This window comes from Marmota flaviventris, chromosome 19 (genome assembly GCF_047511675.1).
Source record: "Marmota flaviventris isolate mMarFla1 chromosome 19, mMarFla1.hap1, whole genome shotgun sequence".
Classification (NCBI taxonomy): Eukaryota; Metazoa; Chordata; class Mammalia; order Rodentia; family Sciuridae; genus Marmota; species Marmota flaviventris.
Window position 1 is genome coordinate 31,259,016 of NC_092516.1, and position 21,344 is coordinate 31,280,359.

General features: G+C 42.5%; 1 protein-coding gene and 1 pseudogene across 1 annotated transcript; one reads left to right on the plus strand and one right to left on the minus strand.

Moving 5' to 3' along the window:
- Window positions 1–453: 453 nt before the first annotated feature.
- LOC114106116 (olfactory receptor 2AE1-like) lies at window positions 454–5,363 on the minus strand (annotated as a pseudogene).
- Window positions 5,364–5,673: 310 nt separating this feature from the next.
- On the plus strand, window positions 5,674–20,598 carry LOC114106115 (olfactory receptor 2AE1-like). Its single transcript, XM_071605441.1, has 4 exons — window positions 5,674–5,780; window positions 6,211–6,327; window positions 6,421–6,536; window positions 19,658–20,598. Exons 1-4 carry the CDS (start codon window positions 5,674–5,676, stop codon window positions 20,596–20,598), a joined length of 1,281 nt encoding a protein of 426 aa, XP_071461542.1.
- The last annotated feature ends 746 nt before the right edge of the window (window positions 20,599–21,344 follow it).

Below are 21,344 nucleotides of genomic sequence, written 5' to 3' on the forward strand. Positions count from 1 at the left end.
TTTACTTCCCATGACTCTGATGTTAAGCAACAAATTCTAATATTACACTTCATAAATACACTCTAGTGGCATGATTTACATATGTCTTGTTGATAACTAATAATAGAAAGTTCCTTATATATTTATCTTAATATGTTTAGAGTGTCACTGATCATTATATGTCTTCTTTTAATGGGATTTCTAAAGATATTTCTCTAATAATATGAATGACTGTAGTATTAGAGTATTAGAGAAATGTATGTGTATATATATACACACACACACACACACACACACACACACACACACACACACAATGCTGCTTGAATTCCTGCAAGTAAGTTAAAATAGTGAAGTTATATGTAAACTACTTTATTCTTGGAGGAGTCAGAGAACATCAGGTGTCTAGATTCTTGAAAATTCTTAGAGATTTACCCAGAATAACATCTACATTTGGGACTAACACGGGTATAGTCATTGGGAGATAAAATCTCTCCTCAACATTCTCCTCAGAGCCTTAGCTACATCCTTATTCTGGAGAGTATAAATCAGAGGATTCTGTGTGGGAGTAATGATGCTGTAGAACACAGAACCAACTTTGTCTTGCAGTGGAGTGCACTGGGACCTGGGCCTCATGTATGAGAAGATGCAGGAACCAAACCAGAGAGAGACCACAGTGATGTGGGAGCTGCAAGTGGCAAAGGCATTTCTCTTACTCCCACCTGAACGCATCTCAATGACACTGTGCAGGATGAAGCCATAGGATGTAGAAACCAGGATGATGGGGAGGAGAAGAAGCATGATGGTGCTGATGTACACTGTGGACTCATAGACACTTACATAAACACATACCAACTTCACGACAGCTGGATACTCAGTACAAATGGTGTATTTTCCGAATCTCACAGAAAGGAAAGTACATCAAGATGAAAGTGTGAATTAGAAAATTCAGAGATGCCCCCAACCATGATGTGAGGGCCATCATCATTGCCACCTTCCTGCTCATGAGCACAGTGTAATGCAGAGGATGACAGATGGCAACATACCTGTCATAGGACGTGAGAGCTAGCAGAAGACACTCAGCACCACCCAGAGACAAATAGAGGAAGTGCTGGGTGGCACAGCCCATGAAGGAGATGGACTTCCTGCCAGACAGGTAGTTGGTGGCGATCTTGGGGATGGTTGTGCAGACGGGCATCATGTCCATGAGGGAGAGCTGGCTGAGTAGGAAGTACATGGGGGTGTGAAGCCCACGATCCACACAGATGAGGATGATGATGAGGGAGTTGCCATTCAGTGCAACAAGGAAGACCACCATGGTCAGGCAGAAAAGGAAAAGGTGGGTCAAGGAGTCTTCAAAGAGCCCTTCAAGGATGAAGTCTGCCAGAGACATCTGATTCCTCAGCCACAACTCCCTTCTCAGTTCCTAGGGAAACAAAGAGTGGAGACAAAGTGTGATGCCAGAAATATGGGATCCTGTGTACAAGGCAATAAGCACTTTGATCCAATAAAACATTTGTGAAGAGATTTTTCTCTATTTGTAATTATCCAGGAGCTGAAATTATTGAAATTCAGTTTTTTCAAAGCAAGAGAAACCTAAAATTTGTCATCATGATCATGGTCATTTGAAATTCCCAGACTCTATTAAGAGCCAGAATTTATGACTCTTCTTACTAAATATAGGCATATGTGTGTGTAATCATATGTGTGATTTGTGTTAGTGTGTGTCTATGTTTGTATGGTTGTTGGATTATGTTTCTTATTTTACCAGGCAGGTTTTATCAAGAGCATCTGAACCACTAAGACATTTCTATTAATACATGTAATTGTTAAGGGTGGCGTTACAGAACTTTGGCCTTATTTCTATGTGGAAGCTGGTTAAGGAGTTAGTGTACTGCTGTCATGTTTAAGTCTGATGTGGGAACTTTAAGTCTACAGGACAAGCAGTAGAAAGGGAAGAGAGTACAAAGCAAAGCAGACAAGAGACAGATGAAATGCAAAAGCATGAGCTGTGACCCCACAAGAGAAAACAAACAAACAAAAAAGAGTCAGTTCTGCTTGCCTATGGAATTAGGCACTGGGGTTCTTTTTTTTTTTATATTGGCTCCTTTGAATTCTACAAAATATTTGGATTTCTTTTAACATGATTAAAAAGCATAAAATAGGCCTCAATTCAGTCCCCATGCTTCCCTTTTCCCTCTCCTCCTCCCTTCCTCTGATCCCTTCCCTCTACTCTGCTGATCTGCTATTTATTTAGAGTTTTTTTATTAGTTACTTGTGAATATACATCCAGATGAGATCCATATGGTATATTCATATAGGCACATGGGAAATTCAGATTTCTAATGAAGCTAAAAGCACACCCCTAGCCCAGAATTCCAAGAGCCTAAAGGAGAATCCTGGGGAAGGTAGAGCAACTGCAGGCCCAGCCACTGCTCCATACCAGTGAGGTGTGAGCCAGCAGACCAGCAACAATGTATTAATACTACAGGATGACTGCTTCCCTTCTGCCCTCTAATCTACCAGGAAGCTCCTCTAATACCCACCTTAACTAGAAATGACAAATTAGAGGGAATTTGGTGAGATGTAATTCATCCTAGCCAACTCACACATCACAAAGTCACTACAGTCCATCTTCTGTCATTTTGACAGACATATACATCTCCTTCAGTCAGGTTAACCTCCAAATACAAAAATGATACACGTGTAACTAAATACAATACATCCAGCATGAAGGCAAACATGTTAACTTTTTCTCCAGGAGAAAATCCAAAGTTCTTTATTTCGCCTAGGGGAGATATTCATTCCTCTGATACATGTGTCCCCTTTAATATTTTGGAACTTCAAACTTTTCTGGATTTTATATATGAAAAAGATTCCTATGGAAACTTTTGAGAGTTGCCCTGGCTCCAAAGATGGCACCAACCATGCTTCTCTTCCGGTACTAACTTCTTCATGCACCAAGAGAACAGCAGGAAGAGCTGACCCTCATGATCCTTACCCACCAATCAGAAAGTGCCCCGTGCCAATACCCTGCTCTGTTGAATGACCCCCGGCTCTATAAATGTGGAAACCTGTTCCTCAATAAACAGGTACTTCTCCAATGAGGAGCCTTATGCGGTCGTTCTTTCAGAAACAACATTATTACTACCCCCCACAGGATAGATCTTCATATCCAAACAAGGGTTAATCTGTACTTTGGATATCAACTCCTGTTTCCTCACTCAGTCCTGGCATCTGCCCAATAGATCCATGAACAAACTGGCATCAGGGGTAAAGATTATTCCTGGATTCAGCATGATGGACTTACACTCACCAAGGCCAATCTGTCTGAAGCACTGCTGAATACTTACTGCTAATAACAAAGACCACCCTGAGTTCCCAACATCGCACCATTTCCTGGGGTGATCAGCCAGCCCCTCCATAGCACACTGGTGATATTGGATCACATTCAACATTAAAGGAACACTCCTTTTTTTTTCCTGGACTGGACACTCACTCTGGGAATGGATTTTGCTTCATCACCTGAAGTGCTGCTGCCAGAACTAACATATCTGGACTCACAGGATGCTTTATTTGCCATAAGAGTATTCCATGCAGCATTGCTCCTGATCAAGGAGCTTGATTCACAGCAAACAATTGTGCAATATGGCCTGTGTTCATGGGATTTGTTATACTTAACATAGGTCCTCCATCTTCCTGAAACACAGAACTAATAGAATGGTGAAATACCCATGTAAGACTCTGACTCAAGCAACACCTAGTTGGAAACATCTCTCATTGCTGGGACAATGTGCTCCAAGGTGTGATACATGTTGGCGTCTGCATCTAATTTATGGTACTGCTTCTCTCACAGCAAGGATTCATAGGATCAGACCCCAAGCATTCAATGGATAGAAATGAGAGTGTATTCTCTCACTATAAGATTGATGTCTATGACCCACCAACATTATTTGTTCCTGTACTTTTCAGTTATGCTGCTTTAGAAAACTCTTAACTACAAAGCCAGAGATTCTTCTACCCAGACACAAAGTGATTCCATTTTATGAGAGTTGAGATTGCCCTACTGCCACTTTAGCATGCTCACTATAGCTGAATCAACAGGTGAAGAAGAAGGTCACTCTGTAGCATGGAGTGATTGATTCCTACTAGGAAGGGGAAACTCAGTTGCTACTACACAATACAGAGAGGAAGAGCAAGTGTGACACAGGACATTTTCTCGGTGCCTCTTGGAACTCCCAGGTCCTGGGAGAATTTGTATATTTATATTTATATTACACAAATTAAGTGTTTATTTCATTGTCATCCTCTCATCAAACATGAGGTGTGAATAATACCTAAAATCATATCTCAGTATTTAAGTAACTGGATATAAATGAAGGAGTATGAATCAGTAGAAACACAATAAATTTCACACAAAATACAAAAAAGGATTTTTTTTTCCTTAATGAGGAAAGGATTGTATATTTTATGTACTCTTCTTGGGAAAAGTTGACGACGTCTTAGGTTATACATAGAATAGTCATATCCAATTAGGTAGAAGGATATTTTATGTTGTCTTTATTTGAATATTGACCAAAATTTTTTAAAAATGCATGAGTGCTGTGTTGACACAAAACAAAGCAACCTGTGTCCTGGGTAGATTTGTGAGTTAACAGATTACATAAAATGCTGACAAAACTAGGTTTTTCACATTGATTCAGCCACACTTGCCAATCTGCCCTCTCTCCAGTTCTCTCACAAACACTAATCAGAATGAGAAGTTGATCTCCATGGGGAAATTAGACTCAAAAAAGTAATAAATTCATAGAGCCTTGTATAACTTCTTATGTATTACCTCCTAAATATCTTCCTATACTTTCACAGATTCGGAATCACTGATGTATATTAACAGGAAAGAATCACCACCATTGAAGTAAATGATCATGACAATTATAAGAGTGAATACCAGTAATTAAAAATAATTATGTGAATATAAAAAATAAACTTCAAAAATAAAAGCAAAAAACACAGGACTTAACGCATTCTGATCAAATTTCAACTCTACCAGTGAAAACGAGTTCACATTTATTTTTCTTGTGTCCCAAGGTAGCTCTAGGATTATGACAGTCGTGTCACACAATTACTTCCTACTCAGCTTCTGTGGACTAAGAGAACAATTTCAATCCTGGTTCCCCTGATTACTCCTGTTGGGAGTGGCCCAGGCTCCAAAGACTAACTTCCCCATCCCCCGAGAAGAGCTGTGCAAGGGTGAGCCCTGCTGGCTCACAAGATCCTTACCCACCAATCAGACTAGCCCTGCTGGCCAACATGATCCTTACCCTCCAATCAGACTAGTCCTGCTGACTCACATTATCTTTAACCACAATCAGAAAGCACCCCATGCTAACTGTCAAACCATTAAACTGTTAAACTGTCATAACTGTCAAACCACCCTTGGTTCTATAAATATGCAGAGCTGTTCCTCGATAAACGAGCATTTTCTCTGATGATGTGCCTTGTTCATTCTTTCATTGGTGCCAAAATCCAGGAGGGGGAATGTCTCACTGCTCGAAAGCCCCATCTCTCAAGGCTTGCCATTCTTGTCCACTCTTTTCTAGTGCTGCTACTACTCACACAACACTGGCTCTTCAATAGGTGAGTTTCCTTATCAGGTATCCAACTTCAGATGGGCTGTACACAGGGGCATTGACCATGATTGTCCGGCAAACCTCTGACACCCAATCTGGAGGAGAAAACACACCCCACCACCACCTTCACTGTCATGGTGGACTCTCTGGAGCCCGGTTCTTGAGCAGGAGGTATTGAGGGGTGGAAGAACAGGCACTCCTCTCTCTCTCTCTATCTCTCTCTCTATCTCTATCTCTATCTCTCTTAATCAACATTGTCCCTCTCCTGAACTATAGGGGCCTATTCTTCCCTCCCTGAAGACTCCCCCTTATTAAATTCTGCACACAAGATTGGCCTTACTATCAATTAGACAATCAAAGTCAATGGCCCCCAGGAGGATCCCTAGATCTTGCAATTCTCAGAGATCTCTGTTTAACTTCTGCAAGCTCTCAAAAAAGTGGAAGGAGATCCCTTATGTTGAGGCTTTTTCTCTTTTCTTCATTCTCACCCCGACCTATCTGGCAGATGAACCCCCTCCCTACCTACCTCCCCCATCAGCTCCGTCCAGCCCCTCAGGTGATCCCCCTGACTCAGCCGAAACCTTTATTCCCCCCAAACTAGGTCCCGCTCCATAGTCCCTCAAACCATGGCCCCCTTAAGAGAGATTGCTGGACCTGAGGGCAGTATCCAGGTACATGTCCTGTTCTCTATGAATGACCTCAAGCAACTCGAGCAAAGGTTGGGCTCATTCACCACAGAAGAGAGTTTCAATGGGTCCCCCAGGCTTATAGCCTCACTTATATGTTATTGGCTAATACTCTCCATCTTTAGGAACATACCAGTGTCTGGGATCTTGCCAGAGCCCATGCAGATGAAACTGAGAGTTAATCCCAATCACCCTCCAGGGCCACTTGCTGCCCCAGATAATACACAAGCTGGCATACAGAGTAGGGACTGATTCTCTGCATGTATTATTGCTGGGCTCTAAAAAGCAGCCTGTAAGGCTGTCAATTTCCAAAAATTACAAGAGACCCCATCGGAATTTCTGGATCAACTTATGAAAGCCCTTCAGCAGTAACCTAGATCCAAAAAACCCAGAAGGCCGTCATGTGCTTATGACATATTTCCTCTCGCAGAGCTACTCCAACATCTGGGCCAAACTAAAAAAGCTCAAACAAGGCCCTGCCACCCCCCAGACTGAGAAATTTCAGATGCTCACCCAGGCCCTGCAGGGTGCTTCCTTGGTTCGCTGCCCATCACCGAACCCCCCCCCCCCACCCACCGGGGCTCCTGCTTCAAGTGTGGCAAGGGGGGACATTGGGCCAGGGCATTCCCTGCACCATGCACTCCATGTACTCCTTGCCATAAATGTCAACAACAAGGTCTTTGGGGTTCTGACTGTCCTAGATCCTATAGGAGGCCTATGGACAGGGAACACTCTGACCTTCTTGGCATGGCAATCAAAGATTGATGGAGACTTGGGTCCTTGTCCCCAGCCATAATGATCAATAGACAGGAACCCAGGGTGCAGATTCAGGTGGATAGGCACAAGGTTGACTTTCTCCTTGACACCGGGGCTACCTTCTCAGTCCTGATAGAATTCTGGGGGCAAACAGTACCATCCAACTCTCCTATTGTCAGGGTAGGAGGAAAGATCATCTATCCAAAAAGGACTCCCCTATTACTCTGTTCCATAGACAAATTCCCATTCTCTCAGACATTCCTAGTTATTCCCCAATGTCCAGTTCCTTTGCTCAGTTGAGATATTCTCTCTAAATTCAATACAACAATCAACATCCAGGCTCCTGGAATCAGTCTGGCCCCATAATCAGCCTGTTCATCTTTTCTGGCCCTTTTGGCAGAAGATGGGCCATTCTGCTCCACTTGCGAGGCTGACATGAAACACCATACCTATGAACCTGGTTGACCCAATTGTATGGATTACCCACATCTCCTCCACAATTTCCTGCCCACCAGTAAAGATCCTAACATCTTCCCCAATCAGGCTTAATTCCCCCTGTCCACAAAAGCTCTTCTGGGCCTGAAATCTATTATTCAGGACCTTCTTAGCAAGGGGTACCTCTGTCCTGCTCATTCCCCTTACAATACTTCCATACTAATGGTAGAAAAGCCCAATGGGTCCTATCGCTTAGTTCAGGACCTATGATTCATCAACACCTCCATTAGGCCCATACATACTTTGGTTCCCAACCCATACATCCTGCTGTCTTAGATCCCCCACACTTCCATCCACTTCCTCGTCATAGATTTAAAGGATGCTTTCTTCTCCATTCCCCTTGCCCCTAAATCACAAGATCTTTTTGCCTTTACCTGGACAGATCCCACCACCATCACCCCCAGTGCCCTGAATCCACCCTCTTGCAATTGTCTGGCAAATCTCTTTGCCCACTTGCGGGGAGGAAAGCACCCCACCACAGCCTTTAAGGCTACTGTGGCCCTCATGGAATCCTTCCTTGGGCAGATCCAAAAGTCCTAGTCCTCTCACCTTTAAGACTCGGCTGCTAGAGAGACACTTACCCTCCCCTTCCTCTCTCTTGCCCTGCCTCTCCACTCTTTCCAGCCCTGGGAGTATCCGGCCTCTCCAGGAGAGGTCCCAAAAAGCCTTGGCCAAGGTCTCCCATGGCTCTGGCTCCAGCTGGGACGAGAGCTCCAACTGTCAGGATTCAGTGACAACCAATCTCTGCAGCTCGAACCTGCCACTTAGGCACTCCTGATTTTTTGGCTCTAGTGGGTATGCCCCTTTTGCCAATAAATCAGTTTCCTCCTTCTCTGCATCCTCTTCCGTCTTCCTTCCATAAATTATGTGTCCTCTCTGACGGTTGACTCTCCCCTACAATGCCTCGTAGATCAAATATAGCACCAAGGCCTGGCCCATGTATCCCTTAGACAACCAAAGCAGATGGTCCCTTTTTGGGTCCCTGGATCCCTCCATTCTAAGGGATCTCTACAATTACTGTGAGCATTCAAAAAAAATGGGTAGAGATCACTTATGCCCAGGCTTTCTTCTTGCTCTGATCCAATCCTGTTCTCTGCACCTCTTGTAAACCTCTATAAATTCTTCTAGCCCGTCCAAAGGGCACTCAACAGATGACACAGTTCTCCTACTTTCTTGGCCTTAAAGGGATATTGGGCCTCTCCACAAAAGGCCCAAATAGCATGTAAAGTGGTCACATATCTCTCAAGGGGAAAAGGCCATTACAGTAGACAGAAAACAGTTTATTGGGTCTATACCTACACCAAAGACCAAATATGACATACTCTTCTTCTTGAGTTTGGCTGGGTACTTCAGGGCCTGGATTCCTATCCCTCAGTTCGAAGGGATCTCTACAATTAATTTCTCCCTCCTCACCAGGCTACTATATAATCTGGCCAAGGGTCCCCAAGATGAACCCTTACCCTCAGTGGCAGGGAAGCCCTTTACAATCCTTAAAATGGCCCTCCTCCAGGCACCCACCCTGCATCTCCCCGACCTCTCCTGACCCTTCACCCTCTATCTACCTGAGAAACAGGGACAAAGTCTGGGCGTTCTGGGTCAGGAATATGGACCCACATTTACACCAGTGGCCTACATATCCGACCCCACCATCAGGGGCTGGCCCCCATGCCTCAGAGCCCTAGCAGTGGCCCATAACCTCCAGAAAGAAGCACACAAGATTACTTTGGTTCCCCGCTAACAATCTCTTCTCCTCACTATCTAAAAGATTTTCTCACTTACAAGGGGCTATAGTCACTTCCTCCTTCCAGGGTTCTATCCCTCCTTGTAAATCCCCCCATCTCTTTTCAGTCCTGCTCTCCATTAAATCCTGCCTCCCTCCTCCCATCTTCTCCCTCACAAGATCCCATCCACAAATGCCTGGAGGTATTATAGACAATTTTACCTTGCCCTACCACCATTTCTGAGGGACCCCTGCCCTCTTATACATGAAGGGGTTAAAGTGGCGGGGTGTGCTGTAATTTCCCTCTCATCCATCATAGAGTCAAAACCTCTCCCACCCAATACCACCAACCAACAAGCTGAACTCAGCTGCCACAAGGGCATTCCAGCTAGTGGAGGGAAAAACCCTCTCCCTAAAGAGGGCTATTGACCACCAGAGGGATGGCAGTCATTAATTCCACACTCATTTCTGGCCTACTATCCATTGCAAGGCCCATCAAACTAACTCCTCTCTTACTATTATGGGGAATTCCAAGGCCGAACAAGTGGCTCAATCAGCCACCCTACAGAGCTTTACCTCCTCTCCTCTACTCTTCGTAACCACTGGGGATCAGCCCAAGATCCCCAACAACTCTTCCAGTTTCTTCACTCTATTCCATTCTAGTCCACAGAGTCTGACTACTTTCCTTCACTCCTTTTTCACCCTTTCCCCACGCGATAAGACCCTCCTACAACAGATCACTTCCACTTGTCAGATCTGCCAGAGAACCAATACCAATACTCCATTAAAATCTAAACCTTTCCCTTCTCATCAGGCCCGCAGTCATACCCTGGCTGCAGACTGGCAGATTGATTTCACCAACATGCCCCCAGTAAAAAACATAAAATATCTTCTTGTATTGGTAGATACTTTTTCAGGATGAGTTGAAGCCTTTCCCACTTCTAACAAACAGGCCTCTACAGTAGTTGATCTGTTGCTTACTCACATAATCCCCCATTTCAGGATGCCCACTTCTATCCAATCAGACAATGGCCCAGAATTCACCTCTCAGATAATTCAGGGATTGGCTCATGCACTCTCACTCCCTTGGCGTTTCCATTGCCATTACCAACCCCAGGCTTCCGGAAAGGTAAAAAGCACCAATGGCTTCCTTAAAGAGACCCTCACCAAGCTCACCATTGAATTAAGCCTGGACTGAGTAAAAGTGCTCCCCTTGGCTTTATTGCACATTAGAGCCTTGCCAAAGAAGCCTTCTAATCTCTCACATTTTGAAATCCTGTAAGGCCGTTTCCTTGTTCCTCTCGGATTGTCTACAGAACCCCTACACATCTCTATAACCTTTGCCTTGCCCCTCCTCTTCCATCTATGCTCTGAACTCTGGCGCTATCAAGACTGGCTCATTCCTGACCCCTGGCTCATTCAAAACCCTACCTCCTTAACACCTGGTCAAATTGTTTACTATTTCTGACTGGGGGAAAAGCCCGCTCTAAAACCAAAATAGTAGGGTCCTGCTCAGGTGATTATGTGCACTCCCTTGGCGGCCAAACTCAAGCTGTTTAATAACCAACTTACCCTGTGGATTCACATTTCCAGGCTTAAGCCCGGTGCTCCTACACCTTCATCAGAAGAGCCAATGATCATCACCTGTCATCGAGTACTCTTGTCATCCCTCCCCACAAGAACCCCTCAAGCTCCGCCTCTCCCATGTCTCCATTCTTAGCCCAATACCTAAAGCTCCCCCTCATTTCTGGCCCCTCTTAGGTCCTCTCTTTTCCCTATGTCTGGAGATTCAAAGAAAGTGACTCTAAGGGCCCCCTCCAGCCAGATCCCCTTCTCCTCCTTACAGAACCCCTACTTGCTTGGATCTGGCCAGTAGTGGGACCGTTGTGTGTTGTCCTTCTGACAAACCACTTAGGTGTCCAGAGCATGGTGACCACTGAGTAAGTGTGAACTACTTTAATAATAAGAGAGCACTTTACCAGTTACCTTCTGTGCCTAAGGAGGAATATGTGTGTTTTTTTTAACCTCCCAGTTTCACAATAATTTTAAGTATCAGTATTTAAGGTTGAGGTGTTTCACATAAAACCTGGAGAGATCTGACTACTCTCAAAGGGAAATCTAGTAACAATGGGCCACCATCCCCCCTTGGCCACCTTGGTTCAGAACGTGGGAGAAGCTGCCTTCTTTATTACGAAGCCAGTGTTTTCTTGGTGTGACTAGGGAAAGCTGGGAACAGTGATAAGTGAGAGAAGCAAGCTGGTTTGGAAAGCTCGGATATTTCGAGAAAGGTAAAGAGAGAAGCAAGCTGGTTTCAGAGACACCCAGATAGGAGAGAGTTTGAATAGAGAGGGGAGGGAGCTAACCCAAACGCTCAAGCCCCCACTCAAGGCTGAACACTTAACCCCCTTGTACCAACAAGTCAACTTGCAGACCCAGAGACCCCATTAGATTTGGGCTATAAAAACTCCCTGTGCCTGTTCCTTCCCTTTGTCATAAAGTTCATTCAGACTCAGGTGGGTAAAAAATTTCTAATCAAGCTTTTAACCAGCTTCTCCTCAGGAATTATCAACTCCTGACAACTGATGATACCTACAGTAGAAACCTATGCTGAATGGACTGACATCATCATGGATCTGTGGTGCAAGAAACCTTCATTGATCTGGTTCCTGAATTTATACCGGTCCTCTCTGCCATCCTGTGGGGGCTCCTTACATCTCTCCTCTCTGATTATCCTACACCACCCCTCTCAGCAGGAATCAGCTAGAATGAGTCGATGCCCACTCTCATTTAATAACAAAGAGGGGGGAATATTGGGAGTTACCCCAGATCCAAAGACTAACTTCCCCATCCCCCCAAGAAGAACTATCCAATGGTGAGCCCTGCTGGCTCACATGATCCTTATCCACCAATCAGACTAGCCATGCTGGCTCACATGATCCTTACCAACCAATCAGAATGCACCCCATGGCAACTGTCAAACCATTAAACTGTTAAACTGTCGTAACTGTCAAACCATCCAAACCATCTTACTCATACCTGAGTAAGAGACTAAACATAATAGCAGGTTAATCCTCAATGCTCTGAGAGTCCAACAAAAATCCTCTTTGCAGTCTCTGTGGTTTTGGATCACTATAGCACCCTCATCATAGATTTACCCTCATTCCCTAGTAGTAACATATAAGTATGTGTGTGTTATACAGTTACTAAGCTCCTTCCATACCACAGAGATGTTTCCTCAACAGTAATCAAAGGGGTCAGAAGAGGCCAGACTGGACTGACCTGAGCCAGTCATGAGGGAAGAGGTGCATGCTCCATGAGGATGAAACATCTTCCAGGTCCTCAGGACCTCTGATATCAGCAGAGGTGAATAGAGATCTGAAGACCAATGGGATCAGGGATTCCCACTCAGAAGACATACCCTGGATCTCCTCTGGGCACCTTTACCCAAGATAGCAATTAACTTGGGCTATGTGCACTGAAGTGAGTATCCCATGGTGTGTACTTGAAGTTTGTTTGCAGTGGAGGGGGAACTGAGTAATTTGGGCAATCTGGTTTTGAAGATAACATGGGAATACTCTCTCTAGGAGCTAGTTAATAATACAGAGTTAATTCCTATAGTCCCTGATTTGTTCATTACAGAATCCAGGTTTCTGTAGCCCCTTTCTGTGCTACTCTTTTGAGAAGACAGTCTGAGTGTCTTCTTGCCCATTTGCCACTTTTCTGTCTTGTTCCCATGTGTCGTACTATAGAAATGATAGTAGGTAATTCCCACACTCAGTCTTGTTGGTGCTTCAATTCTATGAACCACACAAAATAGCATGTCAGGAGATTTTATATGGACCAATAGAAAGAACCGTGCACTTTCCCACATTTCATTTACTCCCATGTTTTATTCACTCACTGTCTTCCTCTCATCATGAGCATATTTGAGCTATTCCTGTTTATCTTTTTTCAACTCAGATATTAATATGCCTTGCTTCACTGCACTTGCCTTGACTCTATATCAAGGCTTGTTGTTTAAGTAGAGGAAACGTATTAATGTTTGCTTCAAAAGCTACAGGCTATTACTTTTATCTGGTACCTTCCTTCTATCAAAATTAAAGTGAGATAGGTGGACTAGATAAAGGGTAATGAGAAGCGGGAGATGGTACATGATAAGGGAAGAACAGCAGAGTGAATCTGAACGAACTTTCACATATATGAATATATGTAAAATACATATTTGATTATACCACATACATGGATATTTCCCAAGGAATCTCAACATAATGTATATCGACAAGTTTCTATTTAAAAACCCTAAAAGTAAATAGCAGAAAGATGAGTAAAGTAGAAGAAAGAAAAGGGAGAGGGAGGAAGGAAGGGAAAGGGAAATACTGCAGACTGAATTTGGACAAATTACATTCCATGCTTTGTAATTATGTCAAAATTAATCCTAATGTTAGACATAAATAAAAAGAAAAAAGATGCAACCCATTCTTTTTTATGTCACTTGCATTGGATATTGATTAATACAAATCCTAAACTCAAGTTGACATAGTTTTGTCTGTAACTCCTAAGGAGTAAAGACCCCTCATGCTTGTTATCACTATGTAATCAGTACACTTCTTGGAATGCAGCGGGCACTCATAAAATATATCTCAAACAATGAATAAATCATTATAAATGCCAAGACTGCCTAAATTAAAACTATATTCTGTCATAAAGGGAGGTACCAGATAAAAGTAATAGTCTGTAGGTTTTGAAGCAAGTGATAATATGTTTCCTCTACTTAAACAACAAGCCATGATATAGAGTCAAGGTAAGCTCAGTGAAGCAAGGCATTTTAATATCTGAGTTGAGAAAAGAGAAACAGTCTGAGTGTCTTCTTGGCTAGTTGCCACTTTTCTGGTTTTTTTCCCATGTGTGGTATTATAGAAATGATAGCAGGTAATTCCCACACTCAGTCTTGTTGGTGCTTCAAAACAAGAAACAAGAAGAGTTCAAATATGCTTATGATGAGAGGGCAGTGAGTGAATAAAATATGGGAGTAAATGAAATATAGAGAATGCACTTTTCTTTCTATTGGTCCATATAAAATCTCCTATCATGCTATTTTATGTGGTCCATAGAATTGAAGCACCAACAAGACTGAGCATGGGAATTACATGATGCCATTTCTATAATACGACACATGGTATAAAGCAGTAAAGTGGCCACTGAGCAAAAAGACACTCAGACTGTCTTCTCAAAAGAGTAGCATGTAAAGGGGCTACAGAGACCTGGATTCTGTAATGAACAAAACAAATCAGGGACTGTAGGAACAGTTACTCTGTATTATTAACTAGCACCTAGAGAGAGTATTCCCATGTTATATTCATAACCAGATCCCCCAAATTACCCAGTTCCCCCACCCCTGCAAACAAACTTCAAGTACAGCACCATGGGATACTCACTTCAGTGCACAGGGTACAGACTAATTGGTATCTTGGGTAATGGTGCCCAGAAGACATCCGGTGTGTCTTCTTAGTGGGAATCCCTTATGCCATCGGTCTTCAGATCTCTATTCACCTCTGCTGACATCAGAGATCCTGAGGACCTGGAGGATGTTTCATCCTCATGGAGCAAGCACCTCTTCCCTCATGACTGGCTCAGGTCAGGCCAGTCTGGCCTCTTCTGACCCCTTTGATACTGTTGAGGAAACATCTCTGTGGTGTGGAAGGAGCTTAGTAACTGCATAACACATACATACTTGTATGTTACTACTAGGGAATGAGGGTAAATCTATGATGAGGGTGCTATAGTGATCCAAAACCACAGAGACTGCAAAGAGGATTTTTGTTGGACTCTGGGAGCATTGAGGATTAAGCTTGTGTTATGTTTACTATCTTACTCAGGTAACATGAATGGCCATTCCTATTTCCCAGGTTCTTGATCTGGTAATGGAAGGAAGTTCAAATATAAGTTCAGAGTCAAGAAGAAACATATGCACCACAAGAGGTCCCAACTAGTAGGGGTCATATGTGTTCAGTTTTACTTAATCTGTCTGACAGGGCTCAAAATAATGAACACAGATTTTGAGAGGGTCCTAGAACACCATGTCCTATTGTTTGTGTGATGCTCCATCACTAGGATAATTAGTGCAAACCATGATGAGTGAGCTGGACAAATATTCTCTCTGGTATTCTGCTAGAAGATGCAGCTTCCAGGGTTAGAGGAGGAGTCTGAGGAGTACTTCAGCAAGTGCTTGTGTGGAAGACCTATAACCAATGTGTGGCTGGGAGGATGTTCTTCTCTCTCCATTTCACTTCTGTACACAAATCTCTGCAGAGCAAATTGCAAGTAAGATAGTGTTGGTGCTTGAGGTGTTCAGAAGCCTTTATTAGAAACTAGGGCATTGTGAGGTTATCCTTTAGTCAATGGTGTTATTTCATCAGCACATGAGGATGCTTCCTGAGAAGATAGAGAAAAACATAATTTAAGGGATACAAGAATGGGTTGCCTAAGGAAGGAAGAGAGAAGAGAGCCAGATCATGGAAAACTTGTGCCAAGGAGGTTCATAGAAATAGTCAGAAACTAATGAAGAAAGAGATGTGTGTGGATAATTAGGTAGAAAAGATGTGTGCAGATCATGTTGACTGGGTTGGAGTAATCAGGGGAACCAGGGTTGAAATTGTTCTCTTAGTCCACAGAAGCTGAGCAGGAAGTAACAGTGTGACACGATGTCAGTATCATCCTACAGCGACCCTAGGACAGAAGAAAAATAAATGTGAACTCGTTTTTACTGGTAGAGTTGAAATTTGATTAGAATGCATTAAGTCCTGTGTTTTTTGCTTTTATTTTTGAAGTTTATTTTTTATACTTACATAATTATTTTTAATTACTGGTATTTACTCTTATAATTGTCATGAGCACTTTCCTTCATTGGTGGTGGTTCTTTCCTGTTAATGAACATCAATGATTCAGAATCTGTGAAAGTATAGGAAGATATTTAGGAGGTAAGACACAAGAAGTAATGGAAGGCTCTACTTAGTTTATGACTTTTTTTGAGTCTAATTTCCCCATGGAGATCAACTTCTCATTCTGATTAGTGTTTGTGGGAGAACTGGAGAGAGGGCAGATTGGCAAGTGTGGCTGAAACAATGTGAAAAACCTAGGTTTGTCAGCATTTTATGTAATCTGTTAACTCACAAATCTACCCAGGACATAGGTATGTTTGCTTTGTTTTGTGTCAGCACAGCACTCAGGCATTTTTAAAAAATTTTGCTCAATGTTCAAATAAAGACACATAATATATCCTTCTACCTAATATGATATGACTATTCTATGTATAATCTAAGATGTCGTCAACTTTTCCCAAGTAGAGAATATAAAATATACAACCCTTTCCTCATTAAGGGAAAAAAATCCTTATTGTGTACTTCGTGTGCTATTTTTTCTATTTCTAAGAATTCATACTCCTTCATTTATATCTAGTTATTTAAATACTGAGGTATGATTTTAGGAATTATTCACACCTCATATTTGATAAGAGGATGACAATGAAATCAACACTTAATTTGTGTAATATAAATATACAAATTCTTATCACCATTAAGAATAAATGCACAAAGTATGGCAGTCTGTGTTCCTGAGGGTTGTCCACATGGTCATTACTGGTCTTTATAACTATCCCATTTCACTCCACAGTCCAAACTGCCTTGGTTCACATCTGGTTATTATTCCTGGTCAGGTGGGTGACCCAAACCTTCATCTCTGAAGGATCTGAGCCCTTATCAGTGTGACCTCACTTGGGATTTAGTTTCTTATTGCCCTCCATCACAGGACCGGGGAGTTTGAAGAGACACCGAGATAATGTTCTATGTCACACTTGCTCTTCCTCTCTGTATTGTGTAGTAGCAACTGAGTTTCTCCTTCCTAGTAGGAATCAATCACTCCATGCTACAGAGTGACCTTCTCCTTCACCTGATTCAGATATAATGAGCATCCTAAAGTGGCAGCAGGGCAACCTCAACTCTCAGAAAATGGAATCACTTTGTGTCTGGGTAGAAGAATCTCTGGCTTTGTAGCTAAGAGTTTTCTAAAGCAGCAGAACTGAAAAGTACAGGAACAAATAATGTTGGTGGGTCATAGACATCAATGTTATAGGGAGAGAACACACTCTCATTTCTATCCATCGAATTCCTGGGTTCTGATCCTATGAATCCTTGCTGTGAGGGAAGTAGTAACATAAATTAGATGCAGACATTGAGCATGTATCACACCCTGGAGGACATTGGCCCAGCAATGAGAGGTGTTGCCACCTAGGTTTTGCTTGAGACAGAGTCTTACCAGGGTATTTCACCATTCTATCAGGTTCTGTGTTTCAGGAAGATGGAGGACCTATGTTAAGTATAGCAAATCCCATAAACACAGGCCATATTTCACAATTGTTTGCTGTGAATCCATCTCCTTGATCAGGAGCAATGCTGCATGGAATACTCTTATGGTGAATAAAGCATTCTGTGAGTCCAGAGATGTTAGTTCTGGCAGCAGCACTTCAAGTGAGGAAGCAAAATCCATACCCAGAGTGAGTGTCCAGTCCAGGAAAAAAAAGGAGTGTCCCTTCCATGTTGAATGTGGTCCAATGTCATCAATGTGCTATGGAGGTGCTGGCTGATCACCCCAGGGACTGGTGTGATGTGGGGAACTCATGATGGTCTTTGCTGTTAGCCATGAGTATTCAGCAGTGGCTTCAGACAGATTAGCCTTGGTGAGTGTAAGTCCATCATGCTGAATCCAGGGATTAACTTTACCCCTGATGCTATGTCCAGTTTGTTCCTGGATCTATTGAGCAGATGTCAGGACTGAGTGAGGAAACAGGGGTTGATATCCAAACTACTGGTTAACCAATTTTTGGATAAGAATCTCTATCCCATGGGTGGTAGTGATGAGTATTTCTTTCTTGTTGCCATAAAAATATTTTTCATATATATCATTCAGAAAATTTTGAAGTTCCAGGATATTAAAGGGGACACATGTATCAGAGAAATGAATATCTCCCCTAGGCAAAATAAAAAACTTTGGATTTTCTCCTGGAGAAAGGGTTAATGTGTTTTCCTTCATGCTGGATGTATTGTATTTAGTTACACAGGTATCGTTTTTGTATTTGGAGGTTAACTTGACTGGTGGAGGTTGTGAATGTGTGCCAAAAGATGGACTGTAGTGATTTTGTGATGGGTGAGGTTGTCTAGGATGAACTACATTTCCCAAAATTCTCTCTAATTTCTCAATTCTAGTTAAGTTGGATCTTAGAAGAGCTTCCTGGAAGATTAGAGGGCAGAAGGGGAGCAGCCATCCTGTAGTACTAATATGTTGTTGCTGGTCTGCTGGCTCACACATCACTGGTATGGAGCAGTGGCTCGGCCTGCAGTTGCTCTACCTTCCCAGGATTCTCCTTTAGGCTCTTGGAATTCTGGGCTAGGGGTGTGCATTCAGCTTCACTGGAAATCTGATCTAAATTTCCCATGTGCCTATATGAACATACCATATGGATCTCATCTGGATGTACATCCACAAGTAACTAATAAAAAACTCTAAATAAATAGCAACAGAGTATAGGGAAGGGATCAGATGAAGGGAGGAGGAGAGGGAAAAGGGAAGTATGGGGACTGAATTGAGGCCTATTTTATGCTTTTTAATCATGTTAAAAGAAGTCCAAATATTTTGTAGAATTCAAAGGAGCCAATACAGAAAAAAAAGAACCCCAGTGCCTAATTCCATAGGCCAGAAGAACTGACTCTTTTTTGTTTGTTTGTTTTCTCTTGTGGGGTCACAGCTCATGCTTTTGTTTGTCTGTATCTTGTATGCCCTGCTTTGTACTATTTTCCCTTTCTACTGCTTGTCGTGTAGACTTAAAGTTTCTATATCAGACTTAAACATGACAGCAGTACACTAACTCCTTAACCAGCTTCCACAAAAAAATAAGGCCAAAGTTCTGTAACACAACCCCGAACAATTACATGTATTAATAGAAATGTCTTAGTGGTTCAGATGCTCTTGATAAAACCTGCCTGGTAAAATAAGAAACATAATCCAACAACCATACAAACATAGACACACACTAACACAAATCACACATATGATTACACACACATATGCCTATATTTAGTAAGAAGAGTCATAAATTTTGGCCCTTAGTAGAGTCTTGGAATTTCAAATGACCATGATTGTGATAACAAATATTAGGTTTCTCTTGTTTTGAAAAAAACTGAATTTGAATAATTTCAGCTGCAGGATAATTACAAATAGAGAAAAAAATCTCTTCACAAAAGTTTCATTGGATCAAAAGAGCTGATCTCCATGTACAAAGGATCCCATATTTCTGGCATCACACTTTGTCTCCACTCCCTGTTTTCCTAGGGACTGAGAAGGGACCGTGTGGCTGAGGAATCAGATGTCTCTGGCAGACTTCATCCTTGAAGGGCTCTTCTATGACACCCCGACCCACCTTTTCCTTTTCTGCCTGACCATGATGGTCTACCTTGTTGCACTGAGTAGCAACACCCTCACCATTCTCCTCATCTGTGTGGATCATGGGCTTCACACACCCATGTACTTCCTGCTTAGCCAGCTCTCCCTCATGGACCTGATGCACATCTGCACAACCATCCCCAAGATGGCTACCAACTACCTGTCTGGCAGGAAGTCCATCTCCTTCCTGGGATGTGCCATCCAGCACTTCCTCTATTTGTCTCTGGGTGGTGCTGAGTGTCTTCTGCTAGCTCTCATGTCCTATGACAGGTATATTGCCATCTGTCATCCTCTGCGTTACACTGTGCTCATGAGCAGGAAGGTGGCAGTGATTATGGCCCTCACATCATGGTTGGGGGCATCTCTGAACTCCCTAATTCACACTTTCATCTTGATGCACATTCCTTTCTGTGGGACTCGGAAAATACACCACTTGTACTGTGAGTATCCAGCTGTTGTGAAGTTGGTATGTGTTAACATCACTGTCTATGAGTCCACAGTGTACATCAGCACCATCGTACTTCTCCTCCTCCCCATCATCCTGGTTTCTACATCCTATGGCTTCATCCTGCACAGTGTCATTGAGATGCGTTCACCTGGGAGTAAGAGAAATGTCTTTGCCACTTGCAGCTCCCACCTCATTGTGGTGTCTCTCTGGTTTGGTACCTGCATCTTCTCATGCATGAGGCCCAGGTCCCAGTGCACTCCACTGCAAGACAAAGTTGGTTCTGTGTTATATAGCATCATTAATCCCACTCTGAATCCTCTGATTTATGCTCTCTGGAATAATGATGTAGCTAAGTCTCTTAGGAGAGTGTTAGGGATACAGATCACCCAGTGATTGCACTCGCAGTTGTCCCAAACAGAGAATGGAATAGAATAAGCTCCTTATGTTGATCTGAATAAACCTTTCAAGAATCCAGGTCTCTGATTCTCTTTGTATACTGCAAGAAATAGGTGGCTTATGTATAAATTCACTGTTTTAACTTGGTCTCAGGCATCTAAGCATCATGGGGCACATTTCACACCCACAAGAGAACTAGGGAATAAGATTAAAAATCTCTCCAAAGAAGACTTGCAAAGTTCAGTGACACTAAAACAAATATAAAATAAAGATCTAAGGGCTTTTCCCATTAATATTTTCATCCACAAAATAGATAAAAATAATGCCACTCAAGAGTATTTATGAAATATAAAATAAGAAGACCTTGCTTAATATCAGAAGCATGGGACATGAAGTGAAGTGTTTCTTGAAAGGAAGGGTGAGAGATAAGTTATGTTGTGAGACTTGTAGAGTTTCCTGAATCAGTAAGTTTTTAGAAGGGAAGTATTATTACATAAAAAGTAATAGTGCCTGTATACTTTTTGTAAAATATGTATATATTTTTAAATTTGTTTTTATTGGTTCTAAATGACAGTAGAATGTGTTTATGCACTTTGATATGTCATACATAGATGGGATAAAATTTCTCATTTTTATGAGTGTACCTGTTGCGGAATCATATTGGTCATGTAGTCACATATATACATACAGTAATAATGTCTGTTTTTTCTACTGCCTTTCCTATCACTACATTCGCTTTCCTC